An 18,420-nucleotide genomic window follows, 5' to 3' on the forward strand; every position below is an offset into this window, starting at 1 on the left:
GCCATTGTTCCTTGCTGGCCCTCGCCTCTGTCACTAGGCTCGCTGGCCCGTGCCTCTGCCACTGGGTATTCTCCAGCCTCCACCCTGCTCAGACAAGAGTTACAGCTCTCTTAGCTCTGCTGACAAGTGCCCAGAGGCACTCCGCTCTGCCAGCAAGCCTCCTGCCCAAAGGCACTCAGTTCTCTGTCTTTATGTGAACCAGCAAGCCCACTGTAGCCGTCTGCTGGATCCGCGGTTTCTACCACGCATACTGCTGCTGCCACCTTGCATGATCTCACGCCATCTTCAGTGTTATAGTTCTTGACCCATACATTGCTCTTTTAGGAGGTTCCCTCTCTTCCACTGCCTTTCTCTGAAAACATGTCAGGTTGGCTGCTTATATAAGCAAGCCCCTTATCAATTTCAAGGCATGGCCCTCCCAAAGGGTCTCCAACTGACCAAGCCCCGCAAGTCACTCATCCTACTGGGTGGTTTTACCCACCCTATTTGCATAGTAAACTGGCCAATCCCTGCAAAATGTGTAAAATAGTTCAATCACAGTACAGACTACAGCCCAATCATTTTTGGCAGAATTATAGACCCACAGCCAGAAAGAGCATGTATAAAGAGAAACCCTTTGCTGCGCACTTGGGCAAGATATTCAAACTCTGTCTCTGTCTTATCGCTTGTAAAATTTGGATAATTTTATGCAACTACTAAATAAAATCATACATATATTACACAGAGCCCTGGTGGTGCAGTGGTTAACAGCTCAGCTGCTAACCAAAGGGTCAGCGGTTTGAATCCACCACCTGCTCCTGAGAAACCCTATGGGGCAGTTCTACGCTGACCTATAGGGTCACTATGAATTGGAATTGACTCGATGGCGAGGGGTATATATAATACACTTCTCTGTAAACAATAAAATGCTAAGTAGAAATGTATTTTTAAAGTTCTGAAACAAACGCCCCACGCTTATTAAAAAGATTTATTATACTGAACTACATTCTAGTGGTTGGAAAAAATCTAGTACTCAAACGGCACGGTGTGAAAGTTACAGATACCAGCTCCACACACGATAATGTTATCCATATTTCCTTGATATAAAGCTAGAACCTAACAGTCTTCCAAATATCCTCATAATCAGAAGCATTTTTATCAATCTACAAAAAAGGGAGGGAATTATTATTATACATGTTCATGTGGAAAAAAACAAGCAACTATATAAAATAGAAACAAGGTACACAGTATCTAAGTTAAAGCTATTATCGATAATGGTTGTTGACAATTTTAAGTCCCTTAAGGAAAAAAAAAAAAATACAAATGTGTTTCTTAAAAGTGACTAAACATTCACAGAGAGAAACACTCAATAGCCAACAAAACCACACAAATTTGCCAAAGGACCTGTAATATACTAACATGTTATGGGCTTTTTCAAAGGTCTGTTCTTAGATGTAAAACAAACTCTAATGAAAGCCTTTGCTTATAAACACATCTCCTGAGTAAGTAAAGCCTAACAAATCCAATATGAGTGAAACACCATACCCTGGAAACAGAAAGGAGCCTTGAGTCATTTACAAGAGTAGTTTCATATACCCATCCACCACGCCCACTACAATAGTAAACATGCAAGCTTAAACTAAGGGAAAGCTTTCTAAATTTAGATAGGTTCAAATAACTCGTCTTAAGTTACACGTAAAGTAAAGGTTTAGTAAATTATTTATGATGACTCCTACCTTTAATAATAGGATAACATGTTTAACTTGTGATCAAAATGCAAAGAAAGCTGTTATACCATATATTACTGGACCAAGAGTCAGAGTTCCCAGTCTATATTTAGTTCACATTCAAATGGAAGCAAAGACGCAAAACCCAGCTAAAAATAAAATGTTCTACAAAGATGAGATTTTTAAATGGACTGAAATCTAGCTTTATTTGGTCCCTTAAATGCTGATCGCATTTAGCAGCACCTTAAACTCTGCAGTGCTTTACAAACCTAAAATTATACCATCTCCTGTCTAGGAGTCAGCAAACTATAACCCACGACCCATGGCCAAATCCGCACACCACATCCAGCCCATCACCTGGTTTTGTAGAGCCCACAAAGCTGAGGTTTTTACATGTTTCAACACTTCAAGACAGGAGACGACTTCCTTTTTTATATGATTTATTTTTTATTGTTGAATATATAGACAGCAGAACATAAAACAACTCAACGATTTCTACATATACGTTTCAGTGACAATGATTACATTCTTCAAGTTGTGCTACCACTCTCACTCTCCTTTTCCAAACTGTTCCTCCCCCATTAACATAAACTCACTGCTCCCTAAGGTTCCTATCTAATCTTTCAAGTTGCTATTGTCAATTTGATCCCATATCCCACTCCACTGCCATCAAGTCCATTCCGACTCATAGCGACCCTACAGGACAGAGTAGAACTCCCCCATAGAGTTTCCAAGGGGTGCCCGATGGATTCGAACTGCCGATCTTTTGGTTAGCAGCCGTAGTACTTAACCACTACACCACCAGGGTTTGTATATATGCAGACAGTTCTTAAAAACAATGCTCAAGATATTCCTTACCAGTTAAGCAAGCTATTGTTTAGTTTTAAGAAGGCTTCAGGGGATATTTTTCGTTTAAGGTTTCAAGATTATCTCAGGGCAATAGTTTCAGGGATTCGTCTAGCCTCCATGGCTGCAGAAAATCTGGATTCCATGAGAATCGGAAATTCTGTTCTGCATTTCTCCCTTTTGATCAGGATTTAAGAAGAATTCTTCTTCACATTTGAAAATTATATGAAATTTAAATTTCAGTGTCCCTTTTAATAAATTTTTATTGAAATACAGCCACAGTCATTCATTGAAGTATTCCCTATGACTACTTTTACACTGTAACATCAGAGTTAAGTAGCTGTAAAAGAGGCCTAACGGCCAGCAAAGCCCAAAATATTTACCATCTGGATCTTTACCAAAAAAGTTAGCAGACCTCTGCCCTAGATGAATTTAATTATTCTTATCATTCAAAATATCTTCCTGCTCATCACCTACTAAAATGTAAAAGTTCTTACTTGCCTCTGATATCATATTGAGTTCCTGTCAGTATCGCTTTAACTATTCTCACTTGACACTTTTCTGGCCATATTTCTGTTTCTTATTCTATCTGGATCCTTATCCAATTCTAATGTTTCCACCAGAACTGTGGCTAAAAGTTTTAAACAATATTTTCTAATGTACTCTATTTCTATTTTAAATGCAGGATGTGAGCCATCATAACCCAATAATGGACTGCCACCTACAATTTGAAGACCACTGACCAATTCTTCCCTAGTCTACTCTATGAAGGGCTTATGGTGAAAGATAACATTTAGATTTCACAAACTACAACTTGTGAATCAGTGAAAAATACGAATTTCTATTTCTATACACTGACTTATCATAAAGGTATAGGATTTTATTTAAGCATCCTTCATGCTAAAGTAAACACAAGATACTAATTGAAGAATATAAGAACATGATCATTATTCTTTTCTGACTAGGCTTAAAGAAATATCTTAACTCAGATGCAAAGTTGCAAAATTCTGAATTATCTTTCCAGTGTTCAGGTAAACCTAATTTAGAGGCTCATTTATAGCCATTCATACCTAACTATGGAAAGGCTTAACATAAACGTCAACTAAACAGTATCAAACTATGAGAACAAATAAATCTAATAGGAGGTATTTTTGAGTCATGAAACTTCAAGAACATGACCGAGATGACTCAATGGTAGAAAAAGTCACTGGAGATGGTTCCTATTTGTTTGGCTCATGACGGTTTGGCCTATGTAGTTGAACAGTCTTAGTCTTCAAGCCTTTAAGATTCCTCTGGCCATTCCATGCAAAATCAAAGACTGCAGTACCCGTGGGCCAACACAAAACACACAAACCAACTCCACATTCATGTTCAAAACCGAACTGTCCTGAGTTTACATCGTTGTTGTTGTGTGCCATCAAGTCGGCTCCAACTCACAGCAACCCAATGGGACAGAGCAGAACTGCCCCACAGGGTTTCCAAGGAGCAGCTGGTGGATTTGAACTGCCAACGTTTTGGTTAGCAGCTGAACTCTTAACACTATGCCACCAGAGCTCTGAGTTTATATTAGTGTTGCTCAAAAACTTCTCATTCTCAGTAAATACCTGTGAAATTGACTACAACAATAAGCCTGAATCCAAAATCCACCTCCTCTGAGAGAAAAGACACAGGGATAATAGGGGAAGGGTAAAGAGAGAAGAAAAGACAGGACAGGTCTCTTATGGCTTTTCCATATCAGCACCACTTCACATATGTAATTGATTTTTCTTTATATACATAAAATATTATCTAGTGTTTAGCACCTGGCTTACAAGATAAGGGAGCCCTGGTGGGGTAGTGGTTAAGATCCTGGCTGCTAATCAAAAGGTCGACAGCTTGAATCCACCAGCCATTCCTTGGAAACCCCATAGGGCAGCTCTACTCTGTCCTACACCGTTGCTATGAGTTGTAATTGACTCAAGGGCAACAGGTTTGGTTTGGTTTCTTGGTACTAGATGAGACTACCTGAAATTTCATTTAGCTGATACATAAAAAGGAAAGAGCGAGCAAGAGAAACATAGTACAGAGGAAGGCAAAGACATACGAAGAAACCAGAGGAAAAAATAGAAATTGAAAAAAGGAACAAAAGTTAAAATATAAGGATGTGAGCAGAGTACTATAACGTCCAGCGGACTTTTACTAAACCACACTAACTTTAAAATCAGGTCAGCCCTATTCTTTACTTGAAAACTCATCATATCTACTGCAAAAAAGCTGAGATTAGTGTTACTGTCCTAAAACCCAAATTTCCTTCAATAGAGGATTAGTTAATTAAATGATGATACACCATATAGGCCTAAAGCATATGAGATTTCCCACATTCAGCCATTTTTGACCCACTGACAGAGCAACTTCACATATATCATTCTAATATGTTAATACGTTGCCAATATTAAAAAGAATGAGATAGATGTACAAATGCCATTAAGGAAATGATCTCCATAGTATATCTTCAAACAAACAAGATGCAGAAGAATGTATATAGATGGTTCCTATTAATTTTTTTTTAAGAAATAGACATTTATGTATACATGCTCTTATGTACATTGAAATATTCTGGAAACACACCAAGAAAGTGTCAACAATTATTGCCTCTCAGCGGGAGAACAGAGGTCTAGGATGACGGGGAAATTATTTCTCATTGGATAGCCTACCATCGTGGTACATCCTCTCATACTGTTTGAATCTTTTATTAAGAAAAAGTCGGGGTACCTTTTCAAATGCCACAATTAACTTAGAGCTTTTTACTAACATTCAATTTATTTAAAACATTAACCAGTATTTACAACAAATATACTTAAAATAAGATAATTACTTAAGTTAGTGGCCTTTTTTATTCCATATCTAAACTGAATACCAAAACAGCTTTATGAGCCTAAGGATTTTAAACAAATCTAAAATAAGTACTCCCCATGTTTTAATGATAATATCCATACACCTCAAGTATTATATGTAATTATATAACACATATACACACAGTCATTCATGTAAGAAATATTTTTTTTTATGTGGGAGCCCTGGTGGTACAGTGGTTAAGAGCTCAGCTGCTAACCAAAAGGTTGGCAGTTCAACACAGAATACAGGGGAAGTCAGCACAAGTGGACTAAACCAAAAACTAAAAAGTTTCCTGAATACGATTAAACACGTCAAGGGACAGAGTAGAAGAGGTGGAAGTCTGGGGACCATGGTTTCAGGGGACATCTAGGTCAAGTGGCATAACAACGTGTATTAAGAAAACGTTCTGCATCCCACTTTGGTGAGTGGTGTCTGGGGTCTTAAAAGCTAGCAAGCAGCCATCTAAGATGCATCAATTGGTCTCAACCCACCTGAACAAAGGAGAATAAAGAACACCAAAGACACGAGGAAAATATGAACCCAAGATAAAGAACCCACCACAAGAAAGGGCCACATAAACCAGAGACTCCATCAGCCTGAGACCAGAAGAAACAGACGGTGCCCAGCTACCACCAAAGACTGCCCTGACAGGTGAACACAACAGAGAATCCCTGATGGAGTGGGAGAAAAGTAGGATGCAGACCACGAATTCTAGTAAAAAGACCAGACTTAATGGTCTGACTGAGACTGGAAGGACCATAGAGGTCATGGCCCCCAGATTCTCTATTCGTCCAAAACTAAAACCATTCCCAAACCTAACTCTTCAGAAAAAGATTAGACTTGACTATAAGATATAAAACGATACTGGTGAGGAGTGTGCTTCTCAGTTCTAATAGACACGTGAGACTATGTGGGCAGCACCTGGCTAGAGGTTAGATGAGAAGGCAGAGGAGGACAGGAGGTGGTTGAATGGACACGGGAAATACAGAGTAGAGAGGAGGAGTGTGCTTTCACACTGTAGGGAGAGCAACTAGGGTCACACAACAATGTGTGTATAAGTTTTTGTATGAGACTGACTTGAATTGTAAACTTTCACTTAAAGCTCAACGAAAAAAAAAAAAGGCTGGCAGTTCGAATCCACCATCCACTCCTTGGAAACCCTATCAGGCAGATCTACTCTGTCCAATAGGGTCGCTGTAAGTTAAAATCGTCTCAATAGCAACAGGTCTGTTTTTGCTTGTTTATGTGCAACTTATTCTGCTGTTGATCCTATGTATACCTAGGGATAAATGCTTTCTATAGAGACAACATATACACAAATACATATGTAAGTATGTGTATGTATACAGATATTTGTGCAAATGTATGTGTTCACATACCACCCCAAGCTGCTACTCAACCAGGACTGAAGATCTGAATATGCTACTAAGAATCACACCCTGTCAGACCTATTGGTTCCTTGGTGCATCTTCAGAATGTAGAGCAAGAATTGCTACTGTTGTCTTAAAAGCAACTGGGCCTTAGGCTAGTTCTAGGGTCTACTCCTCCTCCAGTAACTCTTATCTGGATCATAATCCAAGACTGGGAGCTAGTAGTTAATTAAAGTTAACAGTTCTCATTCTATACATTGCCACTCTGTCCCCTCCCGCATTCTGATAAGGGATGTAACTGATGATATTTGTGGCATATATGAATAGTCTGGATTGGGGGAGGGGTGTTGTGGCCCACTTGTTTCAGCAGGTTTAGTCCCCGATCTCAGAGGTTTGTCTATGAAAGTGTTGATCAACTTACATGCACCCTAACATACAAGCTAAAGCAAAAGGCAAAACGTCTAAAATCCAACAGTTCTTTTGAAATTGAAGCAACATTTCATATACCACCACAAATAATTATCTCTAATCATGGCAAAACGTAAGTGCTAAATATTTTCATTAAGTTAAACTGAAAACCAACAAAAAATGTGCTTTGAATTTACACTTATTCTTGATAAACATGCTTTACACCAAATTACAGATGTTATCAAAATTAGAGACTATCATCTTAGCTATTATATGGAACTCACAAATTTTACTGGTACTCCCAAGAAATTTGCTTTATGATTTTGCTTGATTCAATTTAGAGCCATCTCAGTGTACAATTACTGGTTAAGTGTGCACAGAATTTTAGCCATTTTATGTAAACATATCACCAAACCCAAACCAGCTGCCTAGTGTGGAATCAATTCTGAGTTACGACGACCCCAAGTATTTCAGAGCAGAACTACACTCCATAGGGTTTTCAATGGCTGTGATCTTTCCCAAAGTACATACATCACCAGACTTTTTTTCCTAGGTGCCTCTGAGTGGATGTCCGTTAGCAGCCAAGCACCTACCCATTTGTATCACCCAGGGACTCAATATAACGTAAGACATTTTAAAAAATCCTGCCATTTTACCCATTCTTAATATATTTATATAAACTTATTTCTTAAAAATTAAAATTTCAACTATCAAAAGCACTTAGAAAAGTCTCTACCTTGTTTAGCTTTAATATTCTAAAAACACATTATGCCCAACAAAACTCAAAAATGTCACTATTAAAAAGAGTTAAAATATGTGCAGTTAAATAAAATAACTGAAGCCAATGCTTGACTCTTTAGTAAGTACATCTTATTATTTGTGTGTGTGCTTACACGTATTTATTTTAGAAAAACTAAAATGAAGGCAGGCTAACACAAACTACAAACATAATAAATTTTTACTTTGAAAGAAGAGTCCATTGACCTCAGCAAATTCACAAAAAGAAACAAAGTGCAGAATGAACTAACTTTTGCAAATTTATTTTTAAAGAGAGCACACAAACCCAATGATTTCATTGGTTGCCTTTTTAAAATCCTCATTAGAGTTCCCCACTGTTAGCTGGCTATCCATATGAAGGCTTTAAAATCGTAACAAAAATTAGAATATGTACGTTTAGGTATAATCCTTTGATATAGGGTCGCTCTGAGTCAGAACTGACATGATAGTAATGGGTTTGGTTTGGGTTTTGGAGATCAAATTAAAACTCTCCACTGAGCCCTCGCAGGTCGACAACACGAGCTCCATATAACATAAAAACGCAAATTTTCATTATTAAAAATAACTGTCCGTGTATTAGTAATATCTGAACTCTGGAAACCTACAGTACGAAAACAGGGCCAGCTGTTTGTTCCGAGCAGGCTGAGGTTAACAGCGAGCATCCTTTACTACTGATCGAAACCCGCGGTTTCTGCCTTCCAAACAGCAGGAGGCAGAGGGGGCAGAAATGCTTCCCCACATGGCGAAGGCTGCTCCCCGGTTAGGGAAGGTGGCTGGCTCACTGCAACTCTGGCTAGTCAGCCCTCACGGAGCTCCCTGCATACACCCACACACTGGAAGGAACCTCCGAGGCGGAGCGGGGGGCTGAAAACCAAACACTTATTTTAAGTTCCCTAAGGGCGCAGTGGAGCCTCGGTGGCACGATGGTTAAGAGTCTGGCTGCTAACCAAAACGTCGGCGGTTAGAATCCACCAGCCGCTCCTTGGAAACGCTATAGGGCAGTTCTACTCTGTCCTACAGGGTCACTACGAGTCAGAATCGACTTGACAAGTTTGTTTGTTTTTTTTTTTTTTTAACGGCGCAGTCGTTAAGCTCTCGCCTGCAAAGTCGGCAGTTGGAACCCACCAGCTGCTCTGCGGGAGAAAGACAGCAGACTGTATTAAAAATTTCAGCCTTGGAAACACCATGCAGCAGTTCTACTCTGTCCTATAGGGTCGCTATAAGTCGTAAATCCACTGGACAACAATGAGTTTGGGTTTTTTGTTGTTTAAGTGGGAGCTTGCGACAGTGCCTCAGCGTTTTCCCACGCTCCCCCGCGCCTCCGGCTCCCTTCTCCGCCTCTGCCCGCCAGTCCAGCTCCCCCGCAGCCCACCCTCGCGACCTCAGCTCACCGCCGGGGTCCCTCTCTCCCTCCCTCCCGCAGACCCAGCCCCCGCCCCGAGCCCCGCCCCGAGCCTAGGCCGCGCCCCTCTCTCCCGGTTCGGGATCGCCCAGCGCGCTCCTGCGCCTCAGGCGCCCTGCCTGTATTTCCCTGCCCCGCAGCCTCCCACGCTCCCCTCAGGCCCACCTCACCTTGGTCCGGATCTGGCCTGAGGTGGACACTTTACGAATCAGTTTCTGTGGTCCCTCCTGCTCCGCTTCGCTGTCCGACGAATCGTCTCCGGGCCCCACCGAGGCAGCGGCGGAGGTGACCGTGGCGCCGGTCCCGGCGGCGGCTCCTCCAGCAGCGCCCGGAGGGTGGTGCTGGCCGCCGGCCCCAGCCATCCTCTCCGACTCCTGCAGGGACACAGCACCGCCCGGCGGGGGCGGCGGCGGTGGTCAGCGGGTAGGCTCTGCCGGAGCGGAGCCCGGAGCCCCGCGCCCAGCCGCCGCCATCTTCCGCTCCCGCGGCCGCCCCCCGGGGGAAGGGTCGCCAGGGACCAGGCGCCTTCCCGGAAGGGCCCGCCGGAGCGGCGGCCGCCGAGGGGACGCAGCCCGGGTCTCGGGATGTTCTGAGGTTCCTGACCCAGAATTCGACCAGCACGGGTAGAGAGGACGGGGGCGGCTGAGGGGTCGGGGCACCCTCCCTTCCGCTCCCTCCAGGGTCTGGGGTCTCCAGGATGGACGAGAGGACGGGGTTGGCAGGAAACCTCCGCACTCAGCCCCGTGGCCGGCCAGGCAGGGGCGAGTCTCCCTCCCTCGATTTTTGGCAGCAGGGAGAAAGGGTCCCAGAGCTTCCTCTGACTCCCGCAGGCGCACCCCGCCACCTCTTGGACCCCGAATCTCTCCAGAGACGCTTGGGCCTCACCGCAGGGTTCCCGCTGAATAAAAAGTTCCCTCTGCTCCCGAGCTGGGCAGGCGCTGTGAGACCCAGGGATTGCTCTGCCCCTTACCGGTCTCACGACCCCCAGCCCCACTCTGAGGGCCATACCTCTCCCGCCTCTCCCTTCAGGTTCGGGTCCTTTCAGCTGTCCCGACCACAGCGTTTAGTTTCTGGCCCACCCCCACCCGCATCCGGCGCACACGGAAGAGAAGAGCATTTTCTGGGAGGTTGGACTCCTCTCTGAGAACTTTTCGTTAGGAAAGATTGATCCCCTTGGCTAACAGGAAACTGGGAAGGGCGTGGAGAGAGCAGAAACAAGAGAGTACACGCAGCCCAAGACGACAGAACGCAAAATAAATGTCTAAGCTGAAGCGCTAACCAACTCTGCCTGGAAGAAAACAATGCACTCGTACCCGAGCACAAAAACACTGCAAGTTCTAGAACCACTCCCTAACTCGGACGAGAGCAGGGCAAAATGGGATCAACATGCTACAGCCAGCTCTCACAACTCGTCCCCAGCGAGCTGGTTATGCGGGCACTTGGGGAGCAGCAGCGTTGTGGCTGGCTGTACACACTGGACGTCAGAGAACCCTAGCAGGTGTGGGTGGGCTGGGAAAAAAGATACTGAAATGACAGATTCCTCTTGTCATCCAGAGAGAAGTCCAAACTGGTGTTAGCTGTGTTTTTAAAAATAAGACAAAAAGTCCCAACCAGACAGTGGAGTCTCTCCATTTCAGTAAAGCATTAAATCTCTCTAGCATATTCATGCCCTCAGTACCCAATTCCCTTCCTATTTCCTCAATTATGACCTTTAAGCTTCCTCCAAACTCAGGTTCTATTGTTTTTTTTTTTTTCTTTTAGCTGCTGCAATCCTATCCTCAACAATAATTTCATTGCCACGTGAGACCTGACAGTTCTAAGAGGTTTGAAGAAGTACTATGCAATCCCACCCAATACTGTAATCCACATTGTAAATGAAATTCATTAAAATGTAAAACGTCCTGGGTAGTTTAAATGTTCAAAGACAGAAGATTGCTACCACATAATACTAATTTATACAGGCTACTTCTGCAGCTTCAGTTTCCTTCTTTAGGAAAGGAAGGAGTTGAGCAAAATGAACTTTAAGATCCCTTATGGCTTTATTGATACGTGATTGTGTATCTACAAAAAGCACATTGCTGTGGAGGGAATAACTATTCGTCAAAATAATGGCCTGGCTGTTTAGTCACTGACAAGTCGAATGGTTTGGCAATGTAGACAAGGACACCTAATTAAGGGCCTACTGAAAGAATAAACCCAGTTCAGCCCTCTCTTTTAATATAAAGAAACTGAGATCAAAGTGTCATGATCTGGGGCCAAAGTCAAAATTATGCGATTCCTATTCTAACCTTTTCAAAGTATCTTATTATATGACAAAAGATAGTCTAATATCCTACGCTTCTAGTCACACTTTAGACTTCCAAGTTTGCATAGTAACATTTCCCAGAATCCAGCCAGAGGAATTAAACTGAAATGCACTGTTCAATGCCCATCCCTACTTTGCCATTTTAATAAAGGGACCAAATATATTTCTCACTCTTTGATTCAAATACTGATTGCTTTAAAATACTTGAAAACAATTTCACACGTAATAGCTGGACAATTAATACCTCAAAAAGTATTAATTCCTTTGTAAAGATTTAACCTCACAGCCAGCCTGCTCTTCAAAGGTTCCTATAAGAAGTTCCAAAACTTGGTTGTGACAGTGAAAACATAGCTAGTTTTGGCCTACTCATGCTAAATAAATGATCCCTGCTTTAAGATTTCCCCGGCATACAGAATGCTCAGAATAAACATGCTGTGTAGGAAGTCAGAAAGATAAAGGATAAGCCCTCCGTAAACCCTCACATCACTTCCCTCTTTAAATCATCTCTTCCAAGGAGGGCATATTGGAATCCCTAATTTAAAATATCTTAGGCACCAGCTTCTTCTCGGGTCTTATGTGTAAATTACTAGTTGGCAGAATGAATATTCAACTTGAATATTGTAGACCTGCAATGCACATCACTTCCTTTAAAAATATAATAGCAATGTCAGGAACTCAGTATTTTCACCCATTTTAATTTAGCTGAAAATGGCAACTGAAAACACATTTCAAATATGTGGTCTATACCGTTATTTATTTAACTTAAAAGATTACTTTTCCCCTTACTTTGTATTTTCAAAATTCCAAATAATTTCTTAGATGTGTCTTAGATATTCCTTTTATTATTGTTACTTTGAAATATCTGGAACACAGCACATCACAAACACTATTAAAAATTTGGATATAAGCCATGTAAACACTGCATCCAAGGTAAAATGTAAATAGGTAAAGCTGCTACTGGGTTTCTACTCAATAGAAGAGTTTCCTGCTCCATTAAAAAAAAAAAAAACTATTATCCTCAACTTGTTTAAATTACAGACAAATCTCATAATGATACCAACTTTATGAATATTAGTATACTGTATTGTTATCTACAGAGGTAGTAAGCTTTGATCACTAACCCAGTAAAACCCAGTGCCATCGAGTCAATTCTGACTCATAGTGACCTTATAGGACTAGACATGCCCAAATGGTTTAATATCCATTTGCAATTTTTAAATCCCTTATGTTCTATAGGGTCACTATGAGTCAGAATTGACTTGACAGTATATAACAACAAAAACATATATTCTATGGTTTTACCTGAAATACTACATCACATACATGCAGAATTCTACATTTTACACCGAAAAACTAAAGCAAGCACCTTAAAATACTCATGTTCTAGGACTCATGTTCCTAATCAATAGGAATCATGCAACCAAAGAACACTGCTGGTTAGACAAGCACAGGCCATAAGAGACTCTCTGATTAAAACTTTGGAGCCACTTCCATAATACAGTATTTGCTACATATTAAATTTTCCATATAGAACTCTCCTTAGGTGTTAGTTAAATGAAAAACATTTTGAGATTAATCATGCTGTCAACTGCATGTATGTATGGTCACTCTTGGACCTAATGCAAAAACTCTCCATCATGTAGACACGATCTAACTTAAAGGTTGTTGGTTTGAACCCACCCAGCAGCACCACGGAAGAAAGTCCTGGCGATCTGCTTCCAGAAAGATTACAATCAAGAAAACCCTATGACGCAGTTCTCTGTAACACATGAGGTCACCACAAATTGGAACTGATAGCAACAAGCTTGGTTTTTTTTGGTTTTCCTCTGAAACTCCTCCCTTCCTGAATTGCCACTAGTTCTGAATAGCCCTGGTGGCACCATGGTTAAGACCCTGGCAGCTAACTAAAAGGTTGGCAGTTCAAATCCACCAGCCACTCCTTGGAAACCCTATGGGGCAGTTCTACTCTGTCCTATAGACTTGCTATGAATTGGAATCCACTCGATGGCAATGGGTTTGGGGTTTTTTTTTTCCTTCTGTTTTTTTCCTGAATAGTTTATCATCACTAACTAGTATAAAATCATCTGGGGATAAAAACAACAAAATGTACTCTAGCATCTGTCTACTGTCTGAGAATACTTTTTAAATACTCCCACATTTGTAAATTCTTGGTAAAATTCTGTCCCCCCGCTGCCCCCCTCGGGGCATTATGAGTAAAGATGTTTTGCTAAATAGCTTCCTACCCACCCAAGCCCACCACCAAAGTATTTAAGTGATTAGAAATGTCAGTAATGCCTACAGTTCCAGTGATGAGATTAAATACACAAAGCTAGGATTAAAGAAAATAATTTAACTTCTTTAGGCCCAATGCCCTCGTCAGAATAACCAAAGGCTAAAACCCCATTTGCCATCAAGCTGATTACAATTCATGGCGATCCCATGCGTGTCAGAGTAGGACTGTGCTCCCTAAGGTTTTCAATGGCTGATTTTTCAGAAATAGATCACCAGGCCTGTCTTCTGAGGCACCTCTGGGGAGACTTGAGCCTCTGGGTGGACTTGAATCACCAACCTTTCAGTTAGTGGCCTATCACATTAACCATTTGCCCAAGCTTACTTAAATGCCCTGACCGAACTCAGTAACCATTTCATCTCTAAACGCAAAGAACATCATGAAGTTCAGCAGCTGCCTCTCAGTTGCAGTCATGGTTGCATTTCAGGAAAGAAGTGCTATTGTCTTCACTATTCATCAGCATCGATTCCTGAGAGTACCTTTACTCTCCTGTCTGAATAGTTCCCTGTGGAATCATATCATCATGGTTTAGCTTGCATCAGAGAGTGAGAAGAAACTCTTACGTGTATGCTGCTATATGCTATAAGGGATAATGCAACAGAATCTGTGTAACGTGAACACCGCCCATTTGATGCTGATTATTCCTTTTCATAGATGTAAGTAAGTGTACTTTTACAGTAAAGTATTAAAGTTGGCCATATGTAAATTCAAAAAGCAGATTTTAAGTAACTACTAAATGGCGTTCCAGTCAAAGCAGGTGTTCTTAATTTGATGTCTTGGATCCTTTCAGGGTCCACAGATTGGGCTTCAGAAAATCTGTGAGTTCTTGAAATTATATTAAAAAGTTTTTAAATATTGGCTTACAATGAGCTGAAACCAACTCGACAGTAATGGGTTTGGTTTTACATACATACATATATCTATGTAGTATAGGTACATTTGGAGGGGGAAGTTCATAGCTTTTATCAGATTCTGAAAGATCAATGACCCAAAAAAGGTCAAGAACCCCTGATTCTGAAGAATTTTGTGTCCCTTTAAAACATATTTAGGTGAAACTGATTGTTTCTCCCCTTCACTCCAGATACCTAAAATATTTAGAACTTAAATCCAGACTTTTTTCTCCTAAATTATCCCTCCTCTTTCTTGTATTTTTCAGTTATCTGGATGTCTTCTTTTTTTAAGAAACTTAAATAAAAATTCCCTTTATTAGTTCTTACATAGGCTTTGACATACTGATTCACAGGGTTTCAAAATAGGTTTTATTTGGAATAAAACCACTTTATCAGGAGTATCACTTTATGCCACATACCTAAGATCTCTGTAAAAATGATTTTTGGACTATCTGAACTCAGCCCACTGAAACAAGACATTTTGCTCAAAATGTAAGCTCTGTGTCTGTGCAGTTAACTGCTGTATCCAACAATGCTGGTACATAGTAGGTGCTGGATAAAATATGTGTTGAGTAAATAAAAAGGCCTTCAGTGTTTAAAGAAATTAAACCTAAATCTTCAGGAGTGTTCTGCAGTCTGGATGAAGTGTCACAATCCATTCACACATTACTGTTAGGCCTCTAATTTTAAAAGATTGGGTGGAGAGACTGGTACAGAATATATTTTACAGAAAATAAATCAGCATTTCAGTTGTCACTTTTGAGAAATAGAACCCCCCAAAAAAAGTTTTTCTCTATTTTTCCAGGCACAAAGTAGTTCTGGCATCAGCTCTAAAGGAAAATGCATTTGACTGTGTACTTTTCATTGTAATTGGTGTTGGCTTAAAGTACAGGCTCAAAAGGAACTTCATACAGGAAAGTTCAAAAGTAAAACAGTAACGAAAACATCACTAAATTTAGTTCTCAATCATCTTTGACTTAAACTTCAAAACTGGATTAGGTTTTCAATTTCACGAATAATTTAATCCCCAGTGATAACCACAATAGAAGAAATACGAACAGATGGGCACCCTAACAACGTGTTCAAATTTGCAAAAGCAAAGACAGCTGCAGATACAGATGGATCAGAATCTAAGGACACTTCTGAAAGGTCAGGAAACAGGAGGCAAAGAAACGTACCCTCGGCAAAGTAGCTGGGAATGTATACATGAGAAAAGAAAAAGGAGAACCAACCTTGGCATACCCTAGAAGTTCTCAACAGGCAGAGGGCCTGCTGGGAACACATACGGAGTCCCCGGGAAAACAGCATGCGAACCCCCCCAACAGAACACCGCGCGAGGCCAGAAATTTCGGACAGGGCTTTTCAGATCAGCTCAAGAATTTCAATCTAGACAGAGTAGCAAACATCAAGACAGGGCATGGAGAGCCAAAATTCGAGACCAGGGAAAAAGGAACCCACACAGGATTACAGAGTTCTGAGAAGGGGATTCCTGAGTAGAGTCCTTGGAGGCATGTGAGGTGGTGCTGGCTGCTTGAGTTGGAAGAAAGAAGTTGAAGGAGTTTGCGGGAACAAATTGAAGGCCCCCCACCTCCCGTGCCCTCCTCCTTAGACTCGTGCACACAATACACATGCCCACACTACTCTCGGCCCCTAAAAATTATCTAACCTCCGCGTTGCACGTGCATCCAAATGCCAGGCAAACGCGAAGTTACCTTCCCACCTCATCCCCTTTAAAGCCCTAGAACAGCCGGCTGCGTTGGGGGTGAACAGGAGTCGCGGCACGGTTCGGTGCTTTACACCGCGATCTGCCACCCCAAGCGGCGGTCCTCAGGAACCTGCGCGCCCAGGTGACCGCAAGGGCGCGGTCTCCGGGGGAAGCCTGGGACTTCTTCGAGCCCCACATGCGGACTGTCCAGGCTGGGCTTCTCCTCTCCCCCTCCCTACACCCCACACTGGAAAATGAAGTACAGAGTTGAGAAGTCGTTTAAGCATGGAAACGGTCCTCCGAGGCCAGTCGCCAGCGGTCCGCCAGCAGCCCCTCGGGGAGAGCCTCGGACCTCGGGACAAAGACGCTCCGGACGGCGCACGGATAGGAGCGCGGCTGGCAGAGGAAGCGCTGCCCCGGCTGGGAAGCAGCTGGGGACCTCATCCCGGGCCATTTCCTGAGCGGAACCCGGCCCAGGCGGGGGGAGCAGCGAAGCGGGAGGGGGTGGGCGCGGGCGCGGTACCCACCGGTTCCTCCCAGGCCGGGCTGCGGGCGCCGGGAGCGGGACGCACGTGCTGCGGCTCCATCGCGCCGGACCGCGCCAGCCCGCCGCCGGGGCGCGCGGACCGGGACCCCCGCCGCCGCCGCCGCTGCCGCCGCTGGATGCGCTTCCCTCGCCGCGGTCCCTCTCGGCCGCCGCCGCCGTTGCCCGGCTCCCGCCCGGGGCAGCCACCGGCCCTCCCGCCGTCTCCGGCTTCCGCCGCGCCGCGCTCTCTCGCCCCCGTGGCGGTCCCTTTCGCCTCCTCCTCCTCCTCCGCGGTCCGGCTCCCTCCGGGGCTCCGAGCGCTCGGCTCCGCAGCCACCGCCGCCGCCGCCTCCCACGGCCGCAGAGTCCGCCCCTCGCGCCTTCCCCCGCCCCCGGCTCCCTCCCCTTTTCCTCTCCGCTTCCCGCCCCTCCCCCCCGCCGCCCCCTCCTCCCGGCGGGCGGCCCGGGGCGCACGTGACCCTCCTGTCAGGCCTTATAAGGCGCGGAACCGAAAGCGGCCGCCGGGTGGTCACGGGCACCGGGCGGCCGCGGGAGAGGAGCGGCCTCCCCGGGAACCGGGCTCCGGGCGCGGCGGGAAAAGCCCCACTAGGGCGGGTCAGCGAGCGGGACGGCGGCCGCCGCGGGTCCCGGGGGACGCCTCCCCGCGCCCCTCTCTCCCTCTCCGGTAGCCTGCGGCCGGCGCCGGCCGACTGCGCTGCAGGCGCCTCCCCCTCCTCAGGGCGCTGAGGGTGGAATGAAATCGCACTTGACAGTAACTGACTTTAGCCGGGCAGGCGAGATCCTCGCACTCCAGAGCCGCTCGTGAGCAAGCTGCTCCAGGCATGGTCTATTCTGAGAGGTGAAGAAAATTGCAGATGGGTTGGCATCTGCAAGAGAGGTTAATCTTGAAGGAGTGCTTTTTTATTTTTTGTTTGTTTGTTTGTTTTTTAATTAACAGTTTCGAAGAAAGAAAACCGGCTAAGGAGTCGACCTGCCTTCTGCCGATTCCGACACTGTACTCACTAATGGGGAAGGGGATGGTTCGCAGGGAGTGCTCAATATAATGGCAAGTCACCTTTTCCTGCCTCTTGCAAAAAACGTTACAAATAACGTTTTGGGGTCAGCTTAGTAGCATCAAAGACGGTTTTAGTCCAAGAGGCTTCACCTAGGTTATTTCCCCCTTCTGTACTTTTCAAGCTCTCTACCGGCATCTTCCGAGGTCCTAGATCATATTAATTCAACCACATATTTCAAGACAAAGAGAAAAATCAAAAACACTTACTTGATTCAGTCTGTCCCCATCCCCCACCTAGTGAGAGGC

At 43.9% G+C, this 18,420-nt stretch overlaps 1 protein-coding gene across 5 annotated transcripts in view; it reads right to left on the minus strand.

The window, feature by feature from the left end:
- DGKH (diacylglycerol kinase eta) overlaps positions 1–17,247 on the minus strand; it is a 232,603-nt gene extending 215,356 nt beyond the window's left edge. For 2 of the 5 annotated variants that reach the window (XM_049853386.1, XM_049853382.1), the window contains exons 1-2: positions 17,101–17,247; positions 9,554–9,757 (exon numbers count right to left, since the gene is read on the minus strand). In XM_049853386.1, the coding sequence (XP_049709343.1) occupies positions 9,554–9,757; positions 17,101–17,160 (264 nt within the window). In that variant the 5' untranslated portion in view covers positions 17,161–17,247. The other 3 variants (XM_049853384.1, XM_049853383.1, XM_049853385.1) reach the window with 3 other exon arrangements.
- Positions 17,248–18,420: the final 1,173 nt, after the last annotated feature.

Source organism: Elephas maximus, chromosome 14, assembly GCF_024166365.1.
Source record: "Elephas maximus indicus isolate mEleMax1 chromosome 14, mEleMax1 primary haplotype, whole genome shotgun sequence".
Taxonomy (NCBI): domain Eukaryota; kingdom Metazoa; phylum Chordata; class Mammalia; order Proboscidea; family Elephantidae; genus Elephas; species Elephas maximus.